We start from the raw sequence: 27,808 nt of genomic DNA on the forward strand, positions 1-27,808 counted from the left end.
TTATTCCTCTGCAATAATTAGAGGAAACTGAGGGGGGGGGATCCTAGATCCAGCAAATACCTGACGTAGGACCTAAGAGATGCATCTGGACCTTCAGCTGATCCTCCTACTGTTCACTGAAGCCTCGTCAGAAATGGTCTCCATGGTAGGTAAACACCCTCTGTGATATTATACGATACGGGCTAATGGGTTTGCTCAGCAGAAGAAATATTTCAGTCAAACTGATCATCAAATGCGTTGACTCAATAGGCCGGGTACATTCCCTCACCCATCCATTTTAAGTGAACTGGTAATAAATACTAGTGTTTTAAGTAATCTTTCCATGCTAATGGTAACAATATTTCATGATAAAACCTGCACTATTTCTTTATATAGTCCCAAGTGTGCATGTGTGTATAAAAGAGGGAAAAAATGGCCGTACCACAAGATCTATGAAAAGTTGTTTATTTCTGAAATGCTGAACGAGGCGTGTGGCCATAACGATGGAAGTGATAAAGTCAGATAGGTTCACCAAACATCTGGAAAGTGGCTGTCATTGTCTTAAAGATCTAACGATGAAAAAACAACCAACAACATTCTTGGAAAAATACATAGAAAACACTCCTATGACATTAAAGTGAACACATTACAGTTCAGATCCTATTTTGATACTAAAAGTTGTACAGGAATCTGTTAACTGAGGTAAAAGTACGCACAGTATTACAGTATGCCAGTCGTGACGATAGCTAAGAAGCATTTTAAGTAGTTTAAGCTGCTCCGTCTTTAATAAATAAGGTGCCCACAAGTATTTGACACCAAGTACATCATTTCTACACTGTACAAGCAGATTCTTATTTGACAATTTCCTATCTTAATGCATTTAACTTAACTTCCTGAGTCATTTTTGTCTCATCATTTTGGTCTTCCTCTCTGAATGAATCAACACAACAACAAGTACATAAATAAACACATTATTAGTCCTCTCCCCACAAAAAAGGGAAAAAACAGACATGATCATTAAAGTTTCTTTAGCCAACGATCCAGGTCTGCATATCTCTAAGTGGGCATATTTCTTTTTTCTCTCATGTAAACTCAACATGGCAGTTTAGCCACTTGTGTAACAAACTCATAACCGATTTATTTTTAATCTGGTTGGCTCGACTCCAGTAGAGTACTGCAGACTGAAGGCACAGTAACATTAGTACTCCCAGCGTCATACCAGAGCGTAACGGACTTCCTTAATGACCTTTGTGAACACTTTCAGTTGAAATGACCATAAAGAACCAACAACATATGGACGACAGTGGTAAATCTATTAGCTACTAACTGAATGCCAACAGATTTGAGTGAATGGCAGTTGAGTGCTGTGGAGGTTTCGGACACTTCTTGTGAAGTAAGACATGCCATTTCTGTGCATCTCTCGGACAATCAAAGCTTCGACACACATGGATAAAAAGCAGCACGTATGGATCAACAGCTACAACTATCGACAGCTTCTGCTTTTGCCTAAAAGACATTTGAAAGCCTGTGGTGCACAAACAGCTGACGGCTGGATATTTACTAGCTTGGAAAACTGGAACACTCTTGAGAGCTCGTGTTTCATTTGCTCTGGAAGAATGTTTCCTCTCATTCGAGGAAATTTCACAACGGTCAGCCTAATACGGGGCAGGTTTGATACACGACTGTACGGAGGAGTGCCATTCAGGCACTTTGGTAAACGACCAAGATGGCTGCTGCAGATGTGGAACAATGTTTTGACTGGACGGTATGTTTTCATTACACCCAGCGGTTCCATTTACATTTTTTCCGTCGCATGTTTTGCTGCTCTGACCGGTCGTACGTCTACCCCTTGGGAATCTAAAAAGGGACTGAAGTTCCAGACTAGTTCTCATTTGTGCATTCATCTGGTGAAGCCGGGCTAATTATTTACAGATCTAAACAGTGGTTATGGTTGTAACAGACACGGCAGGGCTAAAGGCAGTCTATTTTCTCCCGTACATCCTCTCGATGTGGTGGAGATAGTGGTTCTTCAGCTCCTTCCTCTTCAGCTTGAATGCATCTGTGACGAGCCCCGTCTCGGGGGTCCACGGCTCCGGACTCAGATGTACCTTCATCGGAATCTCGAATCGCTGGAGTTTAACTGTTGAGGAAAAGCAGAAGAGAAGGAGATGAGGAGGTGATGACGGCCAAGAAGAACCTCCCTCTTCATGATTCACTTGGTTTCGTCTTATAAAACACCCTCAACACACAGCGCGTATAAAATATAGCCGTATCACAGCATCACGGTGGACTCTTACTGTTAGAGGCGACGTCCTTGATTTCCCCGAGAACCACTTTTTCCATGTCGCGGTGAGTGCACAACTCCTCCCATGTTCCCACGATGCCTCGCTGCTTGGCCAGTTCCGTCAGCCTTTTCTGGTTGGGAACCACAAAGCTGATCACATAGTTCTGCTCACTGTGAGAACAAAGACAAGAAATAAAGTTAATGGAAATGTTCCTTTAGGCTTTTCAAGCTCACTGCAGTTGAAACATTTAAAACGGATAAAATACTCGTGTGAATGAGTTAAAGTGCAGGTGACACTTGTATTTGTACTTTAAATAAGGTCCCATCCTTTCATGTATCCAAAGTTTGAACACAGGATGAATTATTCAATTCTAGGAGCCGACAAAAAAAAAAATAAAATAAAAAATAGGGAAGCATAATTTATTTCTAAATTTCAGCATTTGATATTCAATATAAGGTTTCAATCATTTGCAGTCATTTTAATAGACTAAGGGAAGCACACGGCCGCCGGGTAAAAAGCTACGGCCGAGGTCACGATGTAATTTCATTCCACATTTGCAGTCGGGGTGTGTCGCCTCCATCTGCCGCAGAGGCTTTGCATATGCAAACCGAAAAACATTGATCGTACACGCCGTTCGTCTTACATTGTGGTTGTAAACAGAAACACGCTTTCCCTTCAAATTAAGGGGGAAAAAAACAAAAACAAAACAAACATCCCTTCTTGTTTGCTGTGAAAACAGCTGGCAGGAACATCACCAGCTGCAGTCATTTGAGGCCATCTTCTTGTGCTCATCTTCGGTTACATTTCATCATGAAACCCAACTCTATGTTGCGCTTCTTGTAAAATTTGATTCGAATGCAGCTCACTCACCTGTTTGCGTATGCACAGATGTTGTCTATCAGGGAGCAGTTTTTCAGAACAGATTCCACTTTGCCAAGTGACACGTACTCCCCAGCCTGCAGCTTCACCAGGTCTTTCTTGCGGTCTAAAGGAGAGAATAAACACATATTCACAGAGCTGGATTATAAAGTAGAACGCACAGCACGTCAGCGCAGAATCTATTAACGACGTACGTTTTACAAACACTTTGGAGTACCGAGTGAAACCGGCTTTAAGAGTTATACGCACCCACTATTTGTAGACAGCCATCTGGGTGAAACTCTCCAATATCTCCAGTGCAGAACCATCGCTGACCCTTTTCATCCACAAAGAAGTCCTGGTTGTTGCTTTCATTCCTATAGTAACCCATGGTTACATTGGGTCCACCAATCAGGATCTCCCCCCTCGGATTTGGCTGGTCTTTGCTGGTGTAGCCACCTGAGAAGCATATGCAGCAATAACATCACAAACCCATAATTATGCTGCCGTCGACACATATTTTCCATTCTGCAGCACGTGCAGGCACGTTTTGCGGCCTACCTTCAGCCCAGTCCCGGAGTCTGATCTCACAGCAAATCAGCGGAGCGCCGACGCGGCCCGTGCTGATGTCGGCAACTGTTTAACGAGACGCAGTTTGTCACTTTCTTTGTGTTTAAGATTGTATCAAATCAGTCATTCTGCAAACAGGGCGTGACGACCGTCTTATATTATCAGTATTTCATAGGTCAGCATGTTAAAATATACACAACCAGGGAGGGAAATCATATCATCATCTTTTTGTGTAGTGGTACACATATATACTTGATTTTTACACTATTTGATGTATTCTGTCTTGTGCCATAAAGTCCTTTTGTCAGGTTAACCACACATTCTCGCTTGTATGATGCTTCTGCAGAACACTGGGACACTCTGTGCTGTCGCATCATTCCACTTAAAAGTAACAGCTACATTAAAAAATAAAAATAAAAACACTGTCATGTACCTTCAGTGATGGAGCCGGCTCCACAAGTTTCAGTGAGACCGTAGCCCTGGCCCACCGGGCAACAGAAACACACATTCATGAACCGCTGAGTGGCCGAGGACAGCGGAGCTCCACCCGACAGGATCATCCTCAGCCGCCCACCCAGCAGTTTCTTCACTTTCCGGAACAACAAGCTGCAAAAACAGATTTTCGGTCCGTTTCATTTCCAGCTTAGATGAACGACACCATTAAATGTTTGGAGGAAGAAGAAGAAGAAACAAAAACAACACGATGCGCTCTTACGCATTGCAGAGTGGTGCGTCATAGCCCCTCTTGACCTGCTCCAGTTTATATTTGTAGCCCAGTGTAAACAGCGTTCTCTGGATGTAACTCATCTCCTGCACTTTGCTCATTACGTTCTTATTGATTCGATCCATAATTTCCTTTTGAAGAGAGAAAAAAAAAGAACAGAATTAATTTGATGATGCATTTCGGGGGGATTTTTTTTTATTTTACCAATGGGAGAATGAGCATTAAAACCACAAAAGGAGAACAGTAGTAATACAAAAAGAAGTAAACAGATGTAAGGCAGGACTCTTACAGGCACAGCTGCCATCAAGGTGGGTTTGAGAACACTGCAGTCTCCTTTGCTTCCCTTCTTTATCTTTGTGGACTAAAGAGAACAGGGACCAAAAGAAAACTGATTAAACATTGACTCAATTACAATTAAACAACCGTAATGGTGGGGAGGGGTATAAAGCATCCAGAGAGAGAAGTCTAATGTAACCTGGTGCTGCTTATTACCTGATCCGACAGTGTCTGAGGGGACGAGTAGCCGATGCGGCTGCCATATGTGACACAAGAGATTTCAGCTGTCATTTCCAGAACATGAGCCAGGGGCAGATAGGCTATGTAAGTGTCTTTAGGCCTGCAGAAAAGCCACAGAGGGAAATCGTTAAGGCCAACAGTTACCACACGCTTTCTGTTCCTCTTTCCAGTGTTTACACTGGGCATCCCTGAATACAGTTACTTAACTCAGAGTTTGAAATACCTCAAACACGTACCAGCCACCTCCTTACACCTCGATAAAGCTGGCTCCAAGACAATTTTCTAGAATTTGTCATTGACCAAATGTACCGTTATCTCCCTTAGAGTGTGTATTTTAGCAGCTGAAGGTCGAACTCACCCGAGCCCAGGGATGCGTTCACACTGGCCTGTCATTCCTGCGATAAGGTTACTGTGGACTATCATGACTCCTTTGGGTTTGCCCGTGGAGCCACTCGTGTACATCACCACGGCCAGATCGGAGGGCTCGGGCTTCACAAAAGGCTTTTCCACTGCAGGACAAACAAAATAATCATTGTCGCATGCTGCGTTGCGAGAGGTGGGACAATCTTGAATTGGACTGAAAACACGCAGGAGGTCAGAAATACACACAATTCTCCGGCAGCGCGCCCAGCTCTCGTACAGCCTGCATGCTGTGGATGGAGAGTCCTGCTGGGTAGCCTTCTGTGTTGACTTTCTTCTGGTCCACAGAGATCACGTGCTTCAGTTTGGAGATCTGTGGCAGAACGCTCTGCAAAGAAAAAGCAGACAATGCTAGTTTCACAACAGGATGCTGAGGTACAGAATTTTCCTTTTATGAATTTTTAATAATTATTTCTGAGTCCACGTTGACTGGCTTGATCAGTTTACAGTAAAACATATACTCTGCTCCTATTATGTTGTTCTTATTAGAACTGTACTAATCTGTCAATGGGAGTCACAGTAAGAAGGGACGTTTACAGTGTTCAGGCTGTATAAATACTCCAAATATCATGCGTTGGATACATCAGTTCCTCTTTATTTATATCTCACTGTTTAATTTCTATGACAATGAGCTGTTAGTTGATGTTGCCCCATGAATTGTTAATAATGGCTCATGTTTTGCATTTCGAATGTTGCCACCTTGTTTTTTTTTTTTTGGAAAGTGGACATGAAGAGCGAGGCCTGGATCTCACGAAGCCCGAGATAATATAAAAATAAAAAAAGGCACATCCATGTGGTAATGATATGGAAACTGGAAGGTAGCCCCCGCGCTCTAAAGTCTTTTTATGGTCCATTTTACCCTTTGTGGTTTATGAGTCCCACCCTGGTCATGTATTATTTACCTAGTCCCAAATGATTACACCGTGATGATTAAAACTAAGACTGCTCGGTAGAAGCAAGATTTCTTTTCGAATATCCAGCCCACCATCTTGAGAAGAGCGGCTCTAAACGTGCACTTTAAGAGATTTGCTTACTTTCAGTTTAGTCATGAGCAGCTCCGAGCTGGTTATTAGATGCGTAACTCCAGTCTCGTTCAGTCCGTATGCAATCGCCTCCTCTCCCAGTGTGGCATAGAAAGTCACCACTGCAAAGAAGAAAAGACCTCCGCGTGAAAACCAAAGAAATATCAAAAGCAGATAACATATTCATAATTTTAAGGAACCAGCATCTTGTACTGTACTTTGTCTAATTTACTTACAGGGGAAATTGCACCTGAAGCAGGCCTGAGCAGCGATCATCCACTCAGCTCTGGTTTCACAGAAGATCGCAATGGTGCTTTTGGGCTGCTGCCCCAGTGCTGCCAACCCACTGCCAAACTCATCTACTATAGAGTCCAGTTCATCGTAAGACAACCATCTATACTCCCCGAGAATTAGCTAGCAGGAAGGAGGGAAAAAAAAAAAAAAAAAAAAAAAAAAAAGTCAGTTGCAGCAATTTTAATGACCTCTGAAGCATTTCTCATCAAAAAAAAAAAAAAAAAAAAAAAAAGCAAAGTACAGATTTCCTTACCTTTTTAAAAACTTTCCCGTTGGGCTGAATCTCATTCTCTTTGCTCAGTATGTCTCGAGTGCCGAGACAGGGAGCTGGCCCAAAGCGCTGCACAGCATGCCTGAACAGCTTATCCAGGGTGTCCTTGCCTGGGAAGTCTTCTGTGGCCAGGGACTCAAAGTGGTCCACAGAACGGTACGGTCCCTCTGGGCAGCCTAAAGCAGAGCGGGCCTTTACTCGCTTGGACAGAGACTTTCTTTGGCCAGCTCCCGTGATGTAGTACCACGGGAGGAAGGAGAGGATGGAGTACAGCCATATCAGAAGATGGATTGGAAAGAGAAGGATGGACTGGATGGTGGAGTTTGACTGCACACCCATAATGTTCTCTGGAAGGGCACCGAGCAACAGTGGTAGACAGACAAGTCTTGATTGGTGTGAGGTTTCTAAAAATATGCGAGGAGCGCAGATACAAGTTGCATCGGTTTGGATGAGAAAAGCCCTCGCACGCAGCAATTCTGGGTTCCCACAGCTGCTGTATGAAAATATCTGGTCCACTGCTCCAGCTAAAGATGACACATGAAAGGGTACAACATCAGGAATTAAAAAAGAAGACTTTAAGCATCAGTCATTTCACTACAGCCGTCTCGTTTGTGTGAAGCCGGACTCTGAAAGCAACCAGTTGTAAACTAAAAAAAGTCAAAAGAAACATTTAAAGGATAACGATAACTTGGTCTTAAACCAAAGACTATTGCACCGTACTGGAATTACCGACACACAGTATTATAAGACGCTTACCTCCAACCCTACCCTCTAAGCAGCCTGTTTGACTGTACGTCTAATGTCATCCAACAGTGAAACTCCCTTCCCTTTTATTCAAACGCTGTCTGGCTTTACACAATGGAAAAAAAAGAAAAAAAAAAAAAGGGACAGGTTATTCGAGGGATGAAGCACTGTTGAGTCATGGCCCACTAAGACCATCCAATGACCACAGCCCTGTGACTGATGCGAGGAGGATAGAGCTGCAGGCAACCAATTGCAGAACTCTTGACACTCAGGCTCACCCCACTGGTGGTCGGAGAAAGGCTACTTTAGGGCGAGCTCAGAGGTGAAGGAGTTAAAACCGGACAAAACCCATGTTTGGTTATCTGAATGGCTGTCAACTTCTACTGAGAATACCAGTTCGGTGACACCAGCAGCTGAACACGAGAATGGGAAAACAAAGACGCTGTAATATGTAGCTTACAGCTGTCTGCTATCATTCGGAAGCGATTGCCACGTCAGGAGGAACAGGGAAACAACACCCCCCCCCCCCCCCCCCCCCAAAAAAAAAAAACACTGGCACCGGTAACAGTGCCGTGTATTTACTTGGATACTTTAAACATTTAAGATGTACTTAAATAAAACATTAAAAAAAAAGTCAAATGACTCAACTGAAACTCATCTGGAGTGTATACCTCAACACGGTGCGATTCATTCATATTTGAATCATCAATATACGTCAAAGCGCTTTCGTAACCTTCAGGAAAAAATAAATAATTTAATTAAAAGGTTTGGCTTTGCTGACGAAAACAGGCGACGTTGGAATTCAATAATGTTTGCGTTGGCTCCTGTCATGGCGACTTTTAGTGAAATGTAACCGACGCTTTAAAGAGACGAGACTTGCCTGCTTCCAAATAATAACGCACCTGTAGAGCCAGTGTCCACATCCCTCAGAGATAAGGGTTTCTTATTAGGAAGCTTGTGTCTGTAACAGGGAATTCAAACGACTTCGTTCGTTAAACATCAGCACGCGGGATTCAAGGGAAACGTGCAAGCGCATCCGTCTTTTAATCACGATATCGCGCTGGGATAGTTCGATGAGCTAATGTGCCGGGGTATTATAAATAACAGGCACACGTTAACAAACCATTTCCGTGGATTTATTAAGAACCCGTTTTAACAGAGAAACACGTTAAAACGCCTTTTTTTTTTTTAAATGAGACGAAAACACCCAAGTTAGGTACGGGCAGTGATTTAACTCGCAACACGTCACGTTTGAAGCCTCGCTAAAGCTGTAATTTCAACAAAGGCCGAAGAAATATGAATGTCCCAGAAGCAGAAAAATACGAGGACTTGTGGGGGGGGGGAAAGGCCAAAGTCTACACCAGGTGCTTTAACAAAGGGCGAAGAGCGGGATGTCAGACGAAAGGATGACAAAAGCCGCACGCTGCTAGCACAGCTCGTACCATTGAGCAACCGGCAGCAAGTTGATTAACGTTAGCCGCCGGAGATCTGTGTCTTAAACTTGTTAACTGTTGCCAACACGAATTAACCCGAACACAAATCTATAAACAGATAAGGGACTGATAAGCTTACAGTTTGAGCCAGAGAGTGGTAGCCGGTTTATCTGGCAGTCTCGTCGCGTTCTTACCTTCAGCGGCTGAAAAACCCGGTCAGTCGTGTCTCAAACCAGAAATGACCGAAAGTTACCTTTTGCGTGGGACCCAGAAACCCGGAACACTACGTCATCTGATTCCATATTTCTCGACCAATGAGAGGCAAAAGCGGAATTGTCCTCGTTTCCCCTGCCCCCGTCTCTTGCGTTGCGTCCGCGAGATGATACATATAACAGGATGTTAGTGATGCCTCCGTCAGATGTCATCGAGTTTGTTCTTTCGTGGTTGTGTTTGTGTGTTTTTTTATGCTGCTGATATCATTAAATGTTTGCAAGCGTTCATTTAAGGATATATATTTTTTTTTAAATGATCACATCCCTTGTGATGTGACCACACTTGCTGTTAAGTTTCCCCTGTTTGTTCACGATAGGCCTAATTTTCTGATAAGACCAGTGATTTGTGTCTGATATGGTATTTGTAATGTCCTTATCGTGTTCAAGGTATTTCAGTGTATCTCGGTGTATACATGCAAACTTTTTTGTGTGTGTGTGTGTTTGGGTTTAGCTTATCTGACGGAAAAGGGATGTTGTTATTTCACCGAGAAGACGACGCACTGATGTGTAAACTGGAAACTGCAGCACTGCTGAATAACTGCGCGGCAACACACCACAAACACACGGATAACACCCTTTAACTCTTGCAAACACAGGGATTAACTGTACTTTGAAGGAAGGCATGCGTCATAAGCACATATTTTCAGTTTATGGCAAATTTACGCATACACGCCAATGCACCGAGATGAAATATGATTGTGTTAGAGTAAGTTATTTCAAAATAAATAATATTACAGCACTATAAAAATATATTGCTTTTCTATATCAGCATAGAAATATAGGCCTCGGGTGCGTGTATGTCAATGTCGCCCTCAGGTGGTTGAAACGGTGTACTACTTTATTGGAAGATGGCAGGTTAAGAAAGACTTGGGTGTGAATATTATACTCTTCTTTTCATTTGTCCATTGTTTATGACTCTGAGAATAATAATAATAATAATAATAATAAAAAACATATGTTCAAATAAAAATGACCAAAGTCTTTGGATGAGAATATACTTCTAAAGCAGACAGATTTCCACCTGTCTTTTAACCTTCATCTGGACAGTGTGTGCACAAACAATATTGGGTGTGTCCATTCCACGCTGCTTTGAACACAACAAAGTGTTCATACCAGGGGTTCACATGACAAAAGGAGAAGGACTTAATAAAACGCATACAAAAAAACAAAAAGGAAAACAGAAAGAAAATATAATTTAATCTAACAGACACTAAAAGATCAGTCGAATAAGAAGACAGTTTAGAGGGCCCTCGTGTGTTCTAGATGAAAATGTGCCAAATTTGGTTTGGGTTCTCCTTCCAATGTAGACAAATGTGTAGGGAAACGTGTAATGTCCAACAGAAAGATAAATTTAAAAAATGCTCTTCTCAATAAATCCAAAGCATTTCTGTATCATGACGTTGAATTACCTGCCCAGTTTATATATATGTATATATATTATGTACATGTATGTATGCTATTTTAATATATCATCTGGTATTACCATAAAAAAAGATACATTTTCACTTTTATTGAAGAAATACTCAAGCACTTTTTTTATGCTGTTGTAATAGATCAAAAGCAACAGTGATGAGCGCTGCGTGAGAAACGTGCGCCCCTCGTTCCAACCACATTGATGCAACAGGGGGCAGCGTTATCAAGTGGAGACGTGAAAGGGAGATGCGTTTGTTTTTGGAGACAGGGCAGCCCTGAATACTAGTTTTTGTCAACTCCTGGTTTGGCTTCACGGTGAGGCTGTTTTCATAAAAAGCCATTTGGCCCCATTTTTACAGAATAGAATATAGGAATAGAGAACTGAAAGGAAAACCAAGGCACACCGTCACATTTTCTTATGTATTAAGTTAAATATAACCTTCCACTTGGATGCCCTCGCCATAACTGGCATCGTTGTGTTTGTTGTCACGCCGTTGTTATCACCGCCCCAGCGGGCTGTCCTATACAAAAAAAACATTCGCGCCGTATAACTGTTGCCCCACGTGTCACAGCGCTGCTGCACAAAAACATCACGGGTGGCCGTTGCAGCTGAGTGTGTTCAGACAGCAGCACATGGTAGCGTTTGGAAGCCGTTTGTGGAAACGGACACCATCAGGCTTCAAATTCCGTGCTTGTTTTGACTCTGACTTAGAAGCTTAAGTTGCTTAGATTTAACTTTGGTACCTGCTAGCTTCGAAATTTGAAGCATTTTGTCCGCGTGCAAGGCTGCGAGCAGGCGTGCTGCGAATTAGAGGACTTTTAAAATCCACTTGTCTCTCACTCCACTTGTAGCAGCCACGTCAAAGCGAAAATGTCGACTGGCACCAAACAAGTGAAAAGCTGCCCAATCCCTACCAAGGTCCTCACCCTGAAGGACTGGTCTCAGCTGCCAGACTGTTACAGTCAGACACCCGGGGGAACTCTCTTCTCCACCACGCCTGGAGGTAAGAAAAGGGAAATATTTGACTACCCTGGTGTCGCTTCAGATATCTTTGTCTTCTTTGAATATATATATATATATATATAGTAAGCCTATATTTTCTTTTTTTTTTTTTTTTTCATAAAACCACGAAAAAAATGGGTGTATTAAAGCCTTTACTGACTGGGTTGTGTCTACGTGCAAACACTCTAAGGATAAACTCTCGCGATAAGTTACAACAAAGTACAAACTTTGCAATATATGCATGCACAAAGGTAAGGAATGTTGTTAGTTTGCCTTAAACTTAAACAACGTTAAACATAACGCCGAGCAAATAACACGATAAGTCTGGATAAAGGCCTATTTCCTCAGTGCACAGTGACTGTTTGTCTTTCTGGCCTCATGTTGTCAACATGTGCTCCATGAACGTGTCCTGGACCATACATTGTTTTTAAGGAAGTACATCAACAATCAGTGTGAACCCTTTACACCAGTGTTTACGTTTTGAAATGGCAAATTGTCATATTTGAACAATTACGTACTTGCACAGCAATGATCCCATCTTTTGCTTTATTAATGTACTTCAATTCTGACATGACAAAAACAGACTTTTCCCACACAATGAAGTGTGATAAGCTGCTTAATGCTCCATCGCAAACATTGTCTGGAGACAACAGGACCCGTCAAACCCGTGACTTGGAGAGGGTGTATGTGTCTAAGCTGCCAGTACAGCGATGTGATTGGACAGCGCAGTGATGGTGGAGTTGGAGGCTGTCCTATCCCCTGCTCTCTGCTCTGAGTTTGGGGAACAGTAAAGAACATTCTGTACAATATAAAAAGGACGGGGAGGAGGGTTAAATGTGTAATGTGTGGGGAGTTAGTATAATGTTTTACTGAACAGCAAAAATGGATGGCAGTGGTAATCATGGTGTAGGAAAGTGCAGTGTGGTGACTGGGGTCAGTGTTGCTGGACTGACCCCTGTCCTGTTTTTTTTTTTTTTAATTTTTTTTTTTTTTTACATAACTATTCTGCAGAGTAACCCTACCTAGCAATGCATCGATTGCTCCATATGTTGCATTCCAGCCCCCTTTACACCGCCCCACTTCTTTCTGTCATGCCCCCTCTGGTCTACTTCCCCTTTGTTCAAGATGAACCGTTCCAAACGCCGTCATTACGTAACGTGTTTTTCCTTGGCGGACGGGCTGAACTGGTATTGTATGTAAAGGGTTCAAACTCCAGTTACGTGTATTATGACCAACGGGCCACTCCTAAATTAGGTCCTGATTTAACTTTTCACAACAAGTCATTTATGACACTGTTTTGCTCAGCGTTGCCTTGAGACAGGCCCGTGAGTTCTCAACTATGGCAAGCTGTAGGGAATGTATATAATGTCACTTCATGTGACTCTTTGGAGGTGGGGGGAGTGAAAGACAAACAAACTCCAAAGTTTCAAGCATGCTGTCAGTGTTGAAGCATTCACCCAGTCACGGTAATCCTAAAGCCTCTCGCTTCAAATAGAATGTTTTGTGCTCTGATTTCCTAGAACTCCCTTCTTTGGCAGCCCTCTTCATTTTTCCACTTAAATCCTCCCCAGTGGAGTATAATGAGGCTTAACTCCCCACCTCCCCTTGTAAAGGTGCTAGTGTACTAATAGTGTACTAAATCCCAGTATTGTGGTCTGTCTATTGTCCTCAGTCTACTTGTTTCACTTACTTTGAGGATGTGAGATTTGGCGGGTGTTTTACTCCAGGCCGCACACCAAAGTTTTGATATTTTCTCCATCGAACGCAGGCACCCGCATCATCTACGACAGGAAGTTTCTTCTGGACTGTCGAAACTCTCCCCTTGCCCGGACCCCACCATGCTGTCTGCCCCAGATCCCTGGGGTGACGGTACCAGCCACGCACCCCATGGGGAAGCTGCAGGACCTCAAAGAGGAAGAGGAGGAAGAGAAGGAAATTGCAGGTAAATATTTATGTATAGTTCTAGTTTTCTGAACATTTGCAAACATTGATAGAGATCTGTAGCACAACTTGATTAAAAACAGGTGTTACTCGATTGAGCCTGTGGTTTGGTAACGTCAAACGCCAAAAATAACTTGTGTGCAAAGAGGACGACTTCACAACTGTTTGCTTTTCTTTTTTTTTATTATTATTTTTTGTTTAATATATTTTTTGGCTGTGATTGAACAAAGTTTCAATAAATTTGGCCTGCTAGTTTTTAGCTAATCTTACTAACAAATCGGGCAGCATTGATCACATACAAAAAAAGGGAAGTGTTTTTTTTTTTTTTTTTTTTTTTTTGCTTTTATTGACTCCTTATTTGACTGTCCTTGGAGGAGTCTGTCAGACAGTTCTTGCAGTTGTGCTGTTTATGTGCGTTTTTCGTCGTTTGGAGCTGTTGACCCCTCGTGTATGGCTGGGATTTTGGTATCTTATGAAACTGGGCTTAGTACTGAGGAATCGCCAGTATATTTTATCAACAGCATGAGACAGGGTTTAAATAGTAACTAAAGCACCACGAGGGATGGAGTTGGACCGCAAGTCCGTTGGTAAACAAAAAACATGTTGGAGATGGAGGCCCCTCCCCCACACAGATAAGGATTGTAGGCTGTCCCTGTCCGTTAAGGTGTGGTTGTGGATGAAATGCTGAATGTCTACCACCACCCTTTTTTCTTTTTCGTGATCTCATTAGCTTTTGTCTGTCCCTTTTTCCAACAGATGACAGCCAGTTCGAGATGGACATCTAAGCTCCAGTATTACCTCCTGTGGAGAGTTTTTGGTTAAAACGCCTTAAAGGTCATTTATGACTGTAATGCATTAAGTATAAAGCTTCTTTTCTCACTTTTTTTTTTTTTTTTTTGTGAGGAACCGGAATGAAAAAGCAAGGAATCGTAGGGTGTTTTGCACCCTATACACATATATAGAAGTGTCTTAGACAATGAAATTGTATTGATTATATTACATTGGGTTGATTGGTTGCTCACTCACTTTGGAGTTACAGCACGATCGAAAAGAAAAATCCATTTTGATTTAACTTTTTTATCTTTTGTAAATAAGGAACTTGTACTATGTAGCCTATTTTTTAAGTTGGGGAAGATGATTACATTAAGAGATGTATAGTAGGGTTTTTTTCAATGCATGCATCGGTTTTCCTTTGTTCCCCCCCCCCAAAAAGGAAGGCTAACTTTCTTTGTGTACAGGCATATTGGTGTCTCCTAATATTGGGGGACCAGGGGCCTGAAAATGAAGCTCTTATTTTGTTTTGTATGATGGGAGTGAAGAGATGTGAACATTTCAAATAAAGGCTGTAAATTGCCATCAGTTGTGTGTGTTTATTTTTTTCCCCAGCTGGCTCATTCTGTCCTGTGCAGTGGCTGGGACAGTAACACTAGCCTCTGCCAGTGATGTAATGTTGTTGACCTTTATCTTATCATGAAGATGTACTGTGTACTAAAGAGCTGAACTACATACCATTGGGATATCTAGTTTTTTTTACGTCACACACTGAGCACATCCGAAGTGGGAACAGTGTCATGAAGCATTAAGCCAGTAAGCAATGATGAAAACTTTTCTTAAACAATGAAACGAGATTGTTGATTAACAACTTCAAGTGTTGTTGTTTTTTTTCCCCCGCAAAACTTGATGGTGTGTATTTTCACAAGTGTATAAAAAGAAAACCAGTGTTCAGTACACCCAGGAGTAGGCACTGCATTATGTGAATGGAGTCTTGTATAATGGAAAGCATGTGGTCCCAGAAGCCAGCCTATATGTTAAACAGTTGCGTTACCTGAGCCGTGCATGGAATGGTCTCCCTTGTGTGGACTTCATCATGCAGTGACGCAGCTGGTTTAGGTGAACTTGGTGGCATTGGTGCCCAAACAAGCACTTGTAATTTTGCATTCATGTTGACTGGTGCAGTTCAAAGCCGTATATAATCAGATTTCCTTTATATTAACTTAATTCACATCTTTCTGATATGTAACGAGGAAATTTAAGGAGAATCATCTGACTGCTCAACCCCATAGACTGAATGCTGTGTATTCTACCTCTCGTTGTGCCTCTTGGCTTGTTCCATGTCTGTGGATTATGGAGACTAGCTGCAGGGGAAGAATGTGAGCAGCTGCAGTCCACAGGCCAGACATAGTGAGACCAAAATGCAGTGTGGGTGTGGCGTTATCTCAAATATGCAACTGTAGAGTATTAATGGCATAAGTGTTTGTTTCAGAGTCCACAGTTTGGGGTTTAGTCATTGCTAATGTCAAGGTGCATCTTCAGTGCAGTAGGAAGAGACAAGCATCTTTCTGTGTCATGTGTAACTTGTTATATAGGTCAGTCTGAGCAGCTGTTCTTGTCTCACGGACCTGACTGGGAACCACTGCCAATTACATTACAGCTAACAGCTGAATTTGAATCCAATTTTCTCACTTCTGCTTCATAACAGGGGAGAAGATAGACTTGGAACGTGGTCATTTGCAATTCTTTTGAGAGCAAACAAGGTAACTTGGCACAAAGCAGGTTACTGGCAGCAAGTTCTGTGTGATTGAAATTTTGCCGAAACTCACTTCAGTCAGCCTACAGTTTGTGTGCCCTTGGTTTTCAGCACGTGAGAACAAGGCCAGGTGACTATGACGAGCACTACATGGCTCTATCATGGTTTCGGGGGATTTCCTCTTTGCTTGTGGAAATCCGAAACTGCATAAGCTGCTTGAAAGCACACGGCAAACATCATTCCATAGTGAGAAAGAGTGGAAAATATATTCAAGACAATTACCAATATTCCCAGGAGTGGACATCTCGGCAAGTTCACCCCAAGATCAGACCGTGTGATGCTCAGAGAAACTGCAAAAAAACCAACCAAAAAACTGCATCTCAGATTCTACAGACCTCAGTAAGCATGTTAAATATTAAAATGCATGACAGTAAAGGTAGAAAAAGACTGAACAAATATGGCCTGTTTGAAGGGGTTTCCAGGAGGAAGCCTCTGATCTTTAAAAGGAATGGTTTAGGTTGGCAAAGGTGCATCTGAACAAACCAAAAGCACAATGTTCTTTGGACAGACCAGACCAAAGTTTGGTCATAATGCACATCCCTGTTGTTTGGGAGAAAACTAAACACAGCATATCTGCACAAAACACTTCATACCAACCGTTTAGCACGGTGGAGGAGGGCTGATGAGTTTAGGCTTGTTTTGCAGATGTAGGACCTGGGCCCCTTGCAGTCATCGAGTTGACCATGAACTCCTCTGTATACCAAAGTATTCTGGAGTCAAATGTCGCGCCACCTGTTTGTAAGATAAAGCTTTGCTGAAAATGGGTCATGCAACTGGATAATCGTCCGAAACACACTAGCATAGGATCAAGAATAGGATCAAGGTGTTGCAAAGACGCATTCAAAGTCCAGACCTCAACCTCACCAAAACACCGGTAGGAAGCCCGCTAACCACCAAATGGAACAAAATTCTGTACAGTCAATAAATCAAATCACATCACTTTATTTTGTTTCAATGTCAATCTGTAATGTCTACTCCAAACACAAGCTGCCGATTCTCATCTGCACAGAATTTCTAGAATAAGTAGACACGCGTTCTTTTTTTGTACAGTTATAAGTCATACATGATGTGCCAATCATTTCTGTAGCGGAGCAGCTGTAATAAGCTGTTAATAGTGGGGTCGCAAGTGGCTGCAAACAGCAATCTATATATTCATTCATCTTTTTCTTTATTTTGTGTATAACAACACATCTTGCAGAATTAAAAAGAGACAATAAAATATCCAAGTGTCCGTGGCTAAATAAGAACGCACGTGTTCCATTCAATCCAAAATGCAACTATAAACAATTTTACTCGTGATCTTGAAATTTCCCATCATTTCCTGTGGATCACCAGTAAACAGTTTGAATGCTTTCCAAAATGTTGTTTAGGAAAATATCTCCCTTCCACTACTGTAAACAACACTGTAAATGACCATTCCTTCCTTCCCTCTGAGTGTAACAGAGCCCTCTTAAACTCGAGTCCCCCTGTCAGGGGGTTGGGCAGAGTCGAGGTTAGTTGATGAGGCTCTATTTTTGTCGGCTGCCCCTGTCGAAGCCGATGGAAGGGGCTCAGGCCCAATCGCCGGGGTAACGACGTAAACAGACACTTGAAAGCGCAGCCAGCTTCGCGACCTCGATCATGGCAGAGGGCTGAAGAGGGTCACGTTTGATTCAAGCTGTCGATGAGCAAACACACATTTCACATTACATTTCTAAACATACACGGGAGATCAGCCAGGTGTTTGACAGAGCGACTTCTGCTGAGCAAGAGTAAAACGGTTCAAGGAATTCTGCGTTTCAATCCCTTTGACTTGCCTTTGAAGTTAGACCTTAGAAAAGAAGCTGTCAGCAACATCTTGGGTTACATTAACTTCTCAGTATTTCAAAATGTAATGTTCCATCGTGAGTTTGTCCTATTTTGAACATGAATATCTGAAGAGACTGGAAATCAATGTTAACCTTTTTTTCAGAGATTCCTTGTCAGGACTGCATTGTGTCGACATAAATTTGTCTAAAAGAAAAAAAAAGAAAAAGCTGACGTTTCCTCCCCTGTTTGTTTCCAAATCCCCGCTGTGCCTCACAGGAAATTGTAAGAGCAGTCTTTTAAAAGCTCTTGCCATGTTATTGCTCGCTCTGCCACCAGTGCCTTTCACAAACTTCTCTGCCATGCGCAACATTACGCTTGTTGCAAACATAGCTTGGTGGGGATATGCCACAGGTCAGGTTTTTGACTTTCAGATGTAGAACTGGTCTGTACAAGTTGCATATTGCACACACTGATTGTGCAAGACTTCACAGATGTTGCCACATGGTCTGGAATAATCTCACAGATCACGGATTGCTTCCCTTTACGATCCACTTTCAATGGCATCTGCCTCGGTGGCAGCCTGTTGGTATGCTACAGTATTCTTGTAATGCCATTCTGAAAAGTTAAGATGATGTTTCGCAACAATCTCTATGAACCTTACCTTACACGTACAACAGTGGGTTAAAATCTGATAGTTACAGTTACTCTACAAAATAGTCATATGCACAAATCCATCATCATGTTATTCATCATCATACTTACAGGGTAGCTTTTTTTAAAGAGATGACTGTCTCAGTATTAAGACTCTCTGTTAATGTGCCAATAAATCAGTAACTCTCATCCAGTAATGTTTAATAATATAACAGGAACAGGTTCTGTTCTGCTCCACCACTAAGAACTTGACTGTTGACACTTGTCAAGGGCGCATTTCGCTCATAAAATGTGTTCTTAGCTACCATTGTGATAGCAGGAAGTTTGCATGCTATGACTTATTTGCTCTGCGTTATGCAAGAACTTCTTCTTAGGTGCTATGCACATCAACCCATACGAGCGAATACTGTATATGAGTGTGTGATTGCAAGTATGTGCATGTGCACTTCACTCTGTGTCCCAACTAAAAACAGGTCAGACGCTGACGCTGAATTAAAGCTCAAGATGCCCATAAAGGCCCAGCTAGAACTTTTTCTCGTTATATAAGGAACTAGGAGGAGTGACTGTGAAATAGGCTGCCCCACTGTAAACAGAACATCTTAGAATAACACAGACACAGTATTGTGACCTTTAACCAAAAAAAATATATTGTCAAACTGTCAAACTTGGGCAAGTGTGTTTGATAGTTGTATCATAAAGTTACACTTTACATATAAACATAAAATAGTCCAGCATCCATAAGCATATTCTGTTGAAAGTTAAACAACAGAAGAAAAATGGGATGCAGATGTTGGGGAACATTTTAAGTATAAAACACAATTCATTGCCTGTTCAGTTGAAGACAAAGCACATAATTCAGAGATTAGACTGGGTGTAGTCTGACATCTGCTGGGAAAACAACAGTATTGCACCTTCCCTATAAAAAGCTGTTTGTTATATCGTGAATAAAAAGGCAAATGATGAAGCTAAACAAAAAAGCAGAAATTAAAAGTTAATATTTGCTATGCCTTTGATAGCAATTAGAAAGTCACAAATTGCCAACATAACACTCAAACTTACATGAATAAAAGCAATTCGGCTGCTAATTGTCAATGATTAACATTTATTAGTCACTCATCTTAGCTATTCTCTTTTCTTCTGCACATTTCGTCACTGACTTGATGATGTTGGCCTGTTTAATCTTTTAACAAGTCAAATGATCAGGAGTCATAGTTTTTTCCCTTTGGTCATCGCTCTAGCTTATGATTGGACGCTGACACTAACGGATGTATAAGCAGCCAATCCCGTCCTTTGTTGCGTGCGGGCGCTCCCCGTGCTCAACCCCTCATAATACGTCACGTCCAGCTAACGTGATACGCACTGCACTTCTGGAGAGAGTCGCCCGTTGCGGTAAGAAAAAAATAGTGGAAAAACTGTGAAGACACGGAGTTTCTTGATAGGAGACTGAAACGCGTTTGAATACTGTCTGTTTTAAGGTAAGGGGTTCAATTCCTCCGTTAACCTCTCTATTTATATCCTTATCAGCCTAGTCATTTGGAACTTACGGGTTTAGGAAACTGAACAACGATGGGTTGGGTTATGGCCTGCAGGTGCCTCGTCTTTTGGCCTTCTGTCCGTGGTTATACGGTAATTATATATCATATTGATAGCTTAACCTAATTAGGAAGCCCACTGGAAAAATGCAGTTATAAACACGAGTATAAATTGGCTACTAATAATAACAAAAGCTAATGTGAAAATATTGAGCCAGTAATAAACTGATGTTAGCTTGATTCACACGAATTGATGTGGATAACTGTTACTATTAATTGCTGTATCAGTTGTGTTGTTATTGTATGCCTCGAGCTGGTGTTTGTGCGAGATACATTGGTTCTTATTCTTTCTAATGAGGCCCAAAGGGGTATTTGTTATATACAGCCAGCCTCAGTGTCTCTAGAGGTGTTTTGTCTTATGGACTGCTCAGCATGCCAAGTCTGTTATGGAGTAATTTCAAGATTTCATTTGGTTCTGGCGGTGATATTACTTTAAAGTTACCATTATATGGTTGAGTTCTGTAGTCCCTATTTAAATGTACTGCATGCCTACGTATCATGGTATTGCATTTACATTACCACCAGTATCCTATGAAGTGATTCCCCATGGCATTTTATAAACAGGACATTCAATTTGAAAAACTTGTGTTGTTAAAAGTCATTTTTCTGTTTAAAACAGCCAAGCTTCTATTTAGATTGGAGCTTTGTTAGTCTACATTCTACATAGTTGTTGTTTTGATGTGGTGTTCACCCACTTTAGTGTTTTTTTTTTTTTTTTTTTATCATGATCATAAACTTTTGATGCTGTCATTCTGATAACAGCTTTCTAAGAGAATTGACTGTGCCTGTTTACTTTTTTTGTCAGGAAAAACAATGTGATTAGGTTCACAGTGATTTAATAGACTCAAGAGATTTGAGTTGGAATTTCTGTGTGTGTGTGTGTCTTTTGTTTCTGTGTGATATCATCAACGCGATGGTGTTGTGAAAACATTGCTCTAAGCTCACCCTGTTGCCCGTGCTGTTCACAGTGGAAGAACTAATGACATGCATGCAAATGGACATACTGGTAAGAACACAAAGGAGGCAGGTGCACACTGAGCAAGCTTACGTACTAACCCGCATCATTTGAAAGGTTCCTCAGAGAGAAACCCCCTCTCAACTTGATCTGCTCGTCTCTTATTGTATTCACAAAAGAGGGAACCTAGCTGTCAATGGGGGAGAAATCGATCGAGGAGAGCTTTCTAACAGTAGGCATTCTGGCATGTGATAGCAGGAAGAGCTCAGGTTCAATTGAAGGCATTTAGGTAGGTTTGGTCTTTGGTCCTGGTATTATTAACAGAAGCTAGTTACAGAGGCTAGTTACAGAGGCTTTGTCATCGGTCAGTGACTTAATTAACAAAGTAATATCCAGCCATATTTTGAAAAGCACCGCAGACAGAAGCATAGTGGTACATCTGAGTTTTCTCCCTTTCCCCTTTGGTGTGTTCAACGCTCACACTCTGCCAGTACTGATAAATCTGAGCTGTGACAAGTGTTATCTTGTTTCTCAAGGGTAACATTAATGCTTTTATTTGCGTGAGTTTTTCCAAAACTGATAAGTATGGATAAAGGATAATTAAAACTGACATCATATCAGCATGTGCTTTAGTTTTAACTAGCAGAGATAAAACTCTTTACATAGCTCAGGTTGCAGTTAAAGTGAAGGCGTTGCCTTTGAGAATTGGTTGTTGTTGGAGAGGGTGAGCAGAAAGGATTGTTTACGGTGTATATATGAACCGACCATGTGAAACCATGTGAGGGTGTGTGGAGTTGCATCTCTTTGTCTTGCTCTTTTTCCATTGTTGTTGCTGCTCTACATGTGCAAATGAAGTGAAGCCAAGCATGGTGGGCCCAGATCTACCTCATTGCAAGCCTTTGGTGGTTGGTTGGGAATGTTTTTCCCTCTCAGAAGGTCTTGAGTTGAACATGCATCAAAACAGTACCTGGAAGTGGTCTCTTGAATTCTCCGTCCCTTGTTAAGTCTCTGAAACCACTCGCAGCATGAATGTGTGATCTGGTATGACCTCTCACATTGGTGTGTGAACGAATGGGGAAAATGAAGTGTGAGATTACAACCAGCACAGGCTTGCACGGTCACAATGATCTCCTTCTTCCCTTCCCTACGGTTCATTTCTCCAACCTCATCTTGCACACCGAGAAGCTGACGATTTGTAAAGTCTGTGTCCGGACAGTAAAAATAATGGTGCTCATCTCCTGTCGGTCTGTGACTGACCATTGAATCACGAGACACCTTCTGCCAACATGGAAATAATGGGCTGTGCTTTTCTTTACCGCGTGACTCCAGCTTTTCATGTGATTCTGTCGGGGCATAAAATTGTAGGAGACGGGTGCACGGACTAAAGTAGTCAACAATGAAATGTGTATTTTGCTGCCTTGGGAAACAGTTTTCCTGAAAGCGGGGTTATGTCTAATCTGGGCTCAGGGGAATTCATTAATTAATGTCACTCCAGAGGTTACCTAACCTTCTTACAGAGAAAAGTTTAATGACATTATTTGCAGTCGCATTCAGGTCTGGATGTAAACAGGTCTCTCCTAAACATTTATGCCTTGGTTATGTTTCTGTTTGAAATCAATTATTTTTTACAGCATTTCTACAGAAAAGCAGGAAAACAATTGTACCAATTACCAGTATGTACAATTTGACTGACTACAGTATGAAGTGTTCTTTTCATGTTGAACAATAGTGCTTACATGCATAAATATAAAGTCATAAATCCATGCGTCTTCAGTGTTTCCTGTAGCTGATGCTCTTAATGCTGCTGTATAGGTTGCCATGACAACACCGGAAGTCAGCATATGCGGTCGTTGCGTTTTATTGCTGATTGGTTTTCGTTTTATTTATATGCCTTTTATAATGAACTTCCTGCACTGAAATTCAGTTCTCCTGCCAAGTTTGGTTTAAAAATGTTTATCTTAAAAAATGTTTATGAACAATCGCTTCTGACGTGAGTGACAGGAACCGGAAGTTGTAAGCGCGAACAAAAAAAGAGAGAAAATACACGGTAAAAATTATTCTGTTTAACTTTGTTGAACACTTCAAATCTAGTATAGAGGAAATAATTGATATTGTTGAAATGTAAGGTTATGTGAATATTGAAAAACTTTATTTGTTTCTAGTTTTCACGGTGTTCCAAAATTTCAAAGAGACAATAAACGTGATTGTGGACATCAGTACGAAGTGTGGATCTTTTTTGACAAGAGTAGATACATGCCCCATTTTACCATAATTCCTGTCTTTCTTTATTTAAAGTGACTTTTGAACCCAAAGATGAATTTTGAGCAGCCCCCTCCATACCCAGGCAGTGGTCCAACTGCTCCAGGCTACCCAGCCCAGGGCCCACCTCCCCAGGGCTACCCACCTCCCCAGGGCTACCCACCTCAGGGTTATCCTCCGCAGGGCTACCCCGTGAACATGGAGCAGCCTAATCCATCTTACCCCAACTACCCCGCTGGACCAATGGGCCCTGAAGGTCCTTATCCTGGCCCAGGACAACCTCCTTATCAGGGATACCCTGGACAACCGCAGTTTGGCTGGCAGGGTGGACCCCCTCCTGGGCCTATGTATGGGGAGGCTCCCAAAAACACAGGTGAGTGGTGACACAGAAGATTATGGTGGGAATATTTGCTGTATTAGGCCACGGCTACACGAAAACGTTTTTCACTGTTAACGATACTTTTGCTTATCGTTTGGCTGTCGCGGCCACACGGAGCCGGCGTTCCCACTACCCCAAAATGATAGTTTTGGAAAACGAGTTCCGGAGTGGGAAGATCTGAGAACGGCGTCGTTTCGTTTCCATTGTTACAGCCAAAACGGATTTGTTTACATCTGCGTCACAGCCACATGGCCAACGCCAGTGACGTATACACATACGTCAGTGACCAGAACAAAAAGCGGCTTCTATTCAAAATCCGGAAGAAGCAGACAACACAACAAGGACAGACAGCGATCATCATGGACCCCACAACATTGATAGCAGCACTGCTGCAGACACTGCTAACTACAGCGGCGTTGTTGAAGGAACAACGTGAGCTTCGCGCTGGTAGAAGTAGGGGCGTACACGCATGCGCATTGCTTCTTCTATTGTTCTGGTGTAACCGGTGGGGGTGGCTTACAGCGCACCTAGATGTGTTTTGTGTGTACTGCATCGTTTTCAGCAAGCGTCGCGTTTCCATATGGACACAGAAGCTTCCCTGTGTGGTCGCAATCATTTTCGTGCCCGTTTTTAAAAAAAAACCCTTGTTTCGTTTTCGTGTAGCCGTAGCCTTAGTTGAGCTACTGTATAAAATGACATAATCTTCCACCCAGCAAGATCTGGCTTTTGTCCTTAAAAACAGAAACTGTATATTTGGGATTCATTCGTAGATCAGATGGCTGTGATGTAATTTTGTAGTTATCAGTTTCAGCTTTGATCTGCAGCGGTGTGAAACATGACACCCATGTAGACACGTTAAATTTAGCTTCTTTGCATGCACAGTGCTTTGAGGTAATGAGGACATGTTGAACTACATTGGTAACTCCTTAATCATTTGCTATTTCCCACAAATTGTTGTCCAACTTACAAAATGCGAGGGGGGGGGGGGTTGTCAGTGGCCTCCATATATATTTTTAAGGTTTTACTAAACCAGTTTACCAGTGAGTTCATGACAGAGAAAAACAAGCCTGTTTTCTTGGAATGTTTCACGATCTTAGCAGGTTTGCCTGCATTAAAAAAAAAAAAAAAAAAAAAAAATCAACATATATTTCCCTCCTCGTTACTGTAAAACAGGTAGCACTGTAACACTGTAGTCTATAGTGGTTATTTGACCAACACTTTGCAGGTTCTACTAATTTGTCAAAGCTTTCTGTTGGTCCATTTTCAATAATGAAAACAATGAATCTATTCAACTGCTTAAATCTCCAAAAAAAAGAGGCTTTCATAAATGGAATAAAAATATCTTGCATCCGTCTTCAACATCTGTTGGGTTGTTAAGTAGATGTTATTCATAGTTTTGTCGCTTACTTTTCGGTTCATTGTTTTAGCTTATGCGCTGTAAAATGTTCCAACTTTTAGTGAAGAGAGCAAGTAATTAAGAATTCACAAGTGTGAAGTTGAGCTGGATTGAAGACGAAAGGTGCGTTCGTGTTAATTCAGTAGCACCTCCCACTGAGCATCCACTAAACTGTCAGACAAGCTGTGAAACTTAAGGAGCATAGTGAAATATTCAAACTGAATATGCAACGAGCTCAGAACAGCTCTTGATTGTAGAGAACATAGTTAATACCTTTTTATTTAATTATAGAAGGCATTGAGGTGCTACTGCTCTTGTAATTAACTTAAGACGTGCGTCTTCCGTCTAATCAAAGTAAAGTGTTGTTTTTTTTTCTGTTGAGCTTTTCGCTGTGAGACATTTCAATGGAGACTAATGTGATCCAACGTGGGCCAAACATTCGTCAACTCTTTGGATCTTTATCAGAACGCTGACTGGTGAGCGGTTAGCTAGCTTCACTTTACCATTCGAGCTGTAGCAAGTCACCTAAGCAGCTTGACTGTTAAAAGCTGGATGAGTGTTTGCCTCCACATAAATGATTAATCGGATGAAGAAAGGGGCGCTGCACTCATCCAGGCCTCTTGTTTGACTTGTTTTTGTCTTTTGGCTTGAACAGCTGTTAATGTATGTGTAACAGAGCCCTTTCATGTTTCTAATTTACAGACACTGGAAGAAAAAGGAGAATTAAAGCCTCTGTGATCCAAGTGAAGCAAACAAAATGCATGAATGTACTGTAGACAATGTTGAAAGCTGCCATTTTACCTGCCTGGTAATGGTTACGAGCCGTGCTGATGTCTGTCCGTGGCTCTCGGCTGCTATGACATTACCATGGAGATGTACTTCCAATGAGAAACATATTTAGAGGGAAATCATATCAGCCATGGTTACCTTTGAACTCACTGTTGGAGACTTGGCAGTGTAATTCTAAGAGTTGTCTCTGCTCTTAAACACTTTCTTGGAAAATAACTGCTTTCTCCATCCTTTTGCCCGATCTGCCATCCTTCTAACCTTTCCACACTCTTTTCCTCTCTCCTACTCTACAGTGTATGTGGTGGAAGACAGGAGGAGGGATGACACAGGAGACACGTGCCTGACAGCCTGCTGGACAGCTTTATGTTGCTGCTGCCTTTGGGACATGCTGACATAACGCTATTTGTTCACCCCTATTATTCTCTTGCCTCCCCAGCTTTATGCCTTGAACCCCATCACCCTTAAACCTCACACCACCTTACAGCTCCCCCCCCCCCCTTACCTCTGTTAGTCTTGCACTGCTCGATAAATAAGTCTTGATTCTACTTACTCTACCCTTGATGTGAAGCCCTCAGCGCCGACTGACAGACCTGTCCAGGAGTTACACTGTAGCTGCTTGTAACTGAGCATAACCTGAATCTCAGGCTGTTTTCCAAGTTGCACACCGACAGACAGCAAGTGCAGATGCAGACACACAAAGGTAGATACACAATATTCATATAGTACATACAGTATACGTGGATCTCAGGCTCATCTAGTGTGATGCTCTTTGGCACTTTACAATGATTACCTCTGTAAACTACTCCTGCCTGCCTGTTGAACCGTCTTGAGCCCTCCCTCAGCCCTCTTCAGCTATGTCATCTTCAATGCCCAAGGACTTTATTCTTCCTTATTCTGGGCTCTGTTCCCGAAGTTCGCCAAGACCCGGGCTGCTTGAGCCTTGGGGTAATCTTAAGAACCTGATGTTTGAAATGTATCACTTACATTTTCACACAATTTTTTTTTTGTTTTTTGCAGACGTTTGTCATTGGATGAAATCTTGTGAAAATAAATTAAATGGATTTTTAAACACGTTAATTTAGGTTTAATTACTGTTGACATTTGATGGCTGCAATGTTTCCTTTCTTACACCGATAAACTGATAAACTATTCTAATATTATTTCTATGACGTACCTTGGAAACGAAACTGAGGAAATAAAAAGATTGTGATTGCCTAACTGAAGAAACCATATTGTCTGTTCAACGCCTTTTTTTTGCCTTGGATGAGAGTCTTGCATTAAAATAATTTATTGCCATAATGAAAACCTTGTGATTTCCAATTATTGAGAGGATAGCAGCATTATGCCAGATCAAGGGAGGGCAGAGACTATAATCAATACTGTGGCTGTTGGAGCCCGGCTGCATCTGTTCAATCATTATTCTTTTTTACAGCTGCTTAGTGCAGGACTTTGTAACATGTCTGCCTGCCCAATGCAATAACACGTTAACGCGTCAGCCCTATCTCCCAGCAGTTTGTGAAACCTGCGACAGTCATTATTAATTCATCGTGTGCTTGTTGGGCTTTTGTTGAGGTGGTGGTTTGGCTGTCGCCTCACAGCGATAAGGTGCCCGGTTTGCCTCTCACCTGGAGCTTGCACTTGTGGGTTCTTTCCAAACACTCTGGCTT

At 41.9% G+C, this 27,808-nt stretch overlaps 3 protein-coding genes across 5 annotated transcripts; 2 read left to right on the forward strand and 1 right to left on the reverse strand.

Annotated features, from left to right (window-relative positions):
• Nucleotides 1-428: 428 nt before the first annotated feature.
• acsl4a (acyl-CoA synthetase long chain family member 4a) lies at nt 429-9,385 on the reverse strand. 2 transcript variants are annotated; one of them, XM_075481015.1, is made up of 15 exons: nt 9,311-9,385; nt 6,922-7,463; nt 6,611-6,788; nt 6,387-6,496; nt 5,542-5,680; nt 5,291-5,441; nt 4,909-5,032; nt 4,706-4,777; nt 4,408-4,547; nt 4,126-4,298; nt 3,684-3,758; nt 3,393-3,581; nt 3,135-3,249; nt 2,277-2,434; nt 429-2,119 (listed from the first exon to the last, which is right to left on the reverse strand). In XM_075481015.1, exons 2-15 carry the CDS (start codon nt 7,276-7,278, stop codon nt 1,962-1,964), a joined length of 2,139 nt encoding a protein of 712 aa, XP_075337130.1. In that variant the 5' UTR covers nt 7,279-7,463; nt 9,311-9,385; the 3' UTR covers nt 429-1,961. The 2 variants fall into 2 exon arrangements, with proteins under 2 accessions (XP_075337130.1, XP_075337131.1); XM_075481016.1 differs by having other exon boundaries at nt 9,256-9,330.
• A 2,010-nt stretch (nt 9,386-11,395) lies between these two features.
• On the forward strand, nt 11,396-15,101 carry eif4ebp3l (eukaryotic translation initiation factor 4E binding protein 3, like). Its single transcript, XM_075481017.1, has 3 exons — nt 11,396-11,805; nt 13,573-13,746; nt 14,502-15,101. The coding sequence occupies exons 1-3, from the start codon at nt 11,673-11,675 to the stop codon at nt 14,528-14,530; spliced, it is 336 nt and encodes a 111-aa protein (XP_075337132.1). The 5' UTR covers nt 11,396-11,672; the 3' UTR covers nt 14,531-15,101.
• A 4,984-nt stretch (nt 15,102-20,085) lies between these two features.
• LOC142397564 (cysteine-rich and transmembrane domain-containing protein 1-like) lies at nt 20,086-27,446 on the forward strand. 2 transcript variants are annotated; one of them, XM_075481019.1, is made up of 3 exons: nt 20,086-20,160; nt 23,614-23,950; nt 26,435-27,446. In XM_075481019.1, the coding sequence occupies exons 2-3, from the start codon at nt 23,632-23,634 to the stop codon at nt 26,536-26,538; spliced, it is 423 nt and encodes a 140-aa protein (XP_075337134.1). In that variant the 5' UTR covers nt 20,086-20,160; nt 23,614-23,631; the 3' UTR covers nt 26,539-27,446. The 2 variants fall into 2 exon arrangements, with proteins under 2 accessions (XP_075337134.1, XP_075337133.1); XM_075481018.1 differs by having other exon boundaries at nt 20,109-20,246.
• Nucleotides 27,447-27,808: the final 362 nt, after the last annotated feature.

This window comes from Odontesthes bonariensis, chromosome 13 (genome assembly GCF_027942865.1).
Source record: "Odontesthes bonariensis isolate fOdoBon6 chromosome 13, fOdoBon6.hap1, whole genome shotgun sequence".
NCBI lineage: Eukaryota > Metazoa > Chordata > Actinopteri > Atheriniformes > Atherinopsidae > Odontesthes > Odontesthes bonariensis.

Excerpts from the sequence above, each read along its gene's own strand:
- acsl4a (XM_075481015.1), bottom strand. The coding sequence starts at position 7,278 with ATGGGTGTGCAGTCAAACTCCACCATCCAGTCCATCCTTCTCTTTCCA. Across the intron at positions 6,789-6,921 it reads ACGGGAAAGTTTTTAAAAAG|CTAATTCTCGGGGAGTATAG; the intron begins GTAAGGAAATCT and ends CCTTCCTGCTAG. Across the intron at positions 3,759-4,125 it reads AGCCGGCTCCATCACTGAAG|TTGCCGACATCAGCACGGGC; the intron begins GTACATGACAGT and ends CTCGTTAAACAG.
- eif4ebp3l (XM_075481017.1), top strand. The coding sequence starts at position 11,673 with ATGTCGACTGGCACCAAACAAGTGAAAAGCTGCCCAATCCCTACCAAG. Across the intron at positions 11,806-13,572 it reads CTTCTCCACCACGCCTGGAG|GCACCCGCATCATCTACGAC; the intron begins GTAAGAAAAGGG and ends CATCGAACGCAG. Across the intron at positions 13,747-14,501 it reads GGAAGAGAAGGAAATTGCAG|ATGACAGCCAGTTCGAGATG; the intron begins GTAAATATTTAT and ends TTTTTCCAACAG.
- LOC142397564 (XM_075481019.1), top strand. The coding sequence starts at position 23,632 with ATGAATTTTGAGCAGCCCCCTCCATACCCAGGCAGTGGTCCAACTGCT. Across the intron at positions 23,951-26,434 it reads GGAGGCTCCCAAAAACACAG|TGTATGTGGTGGAAGACAGG; the intron begins GTGAGTGGTGAC and ends CCTACTCTACAG.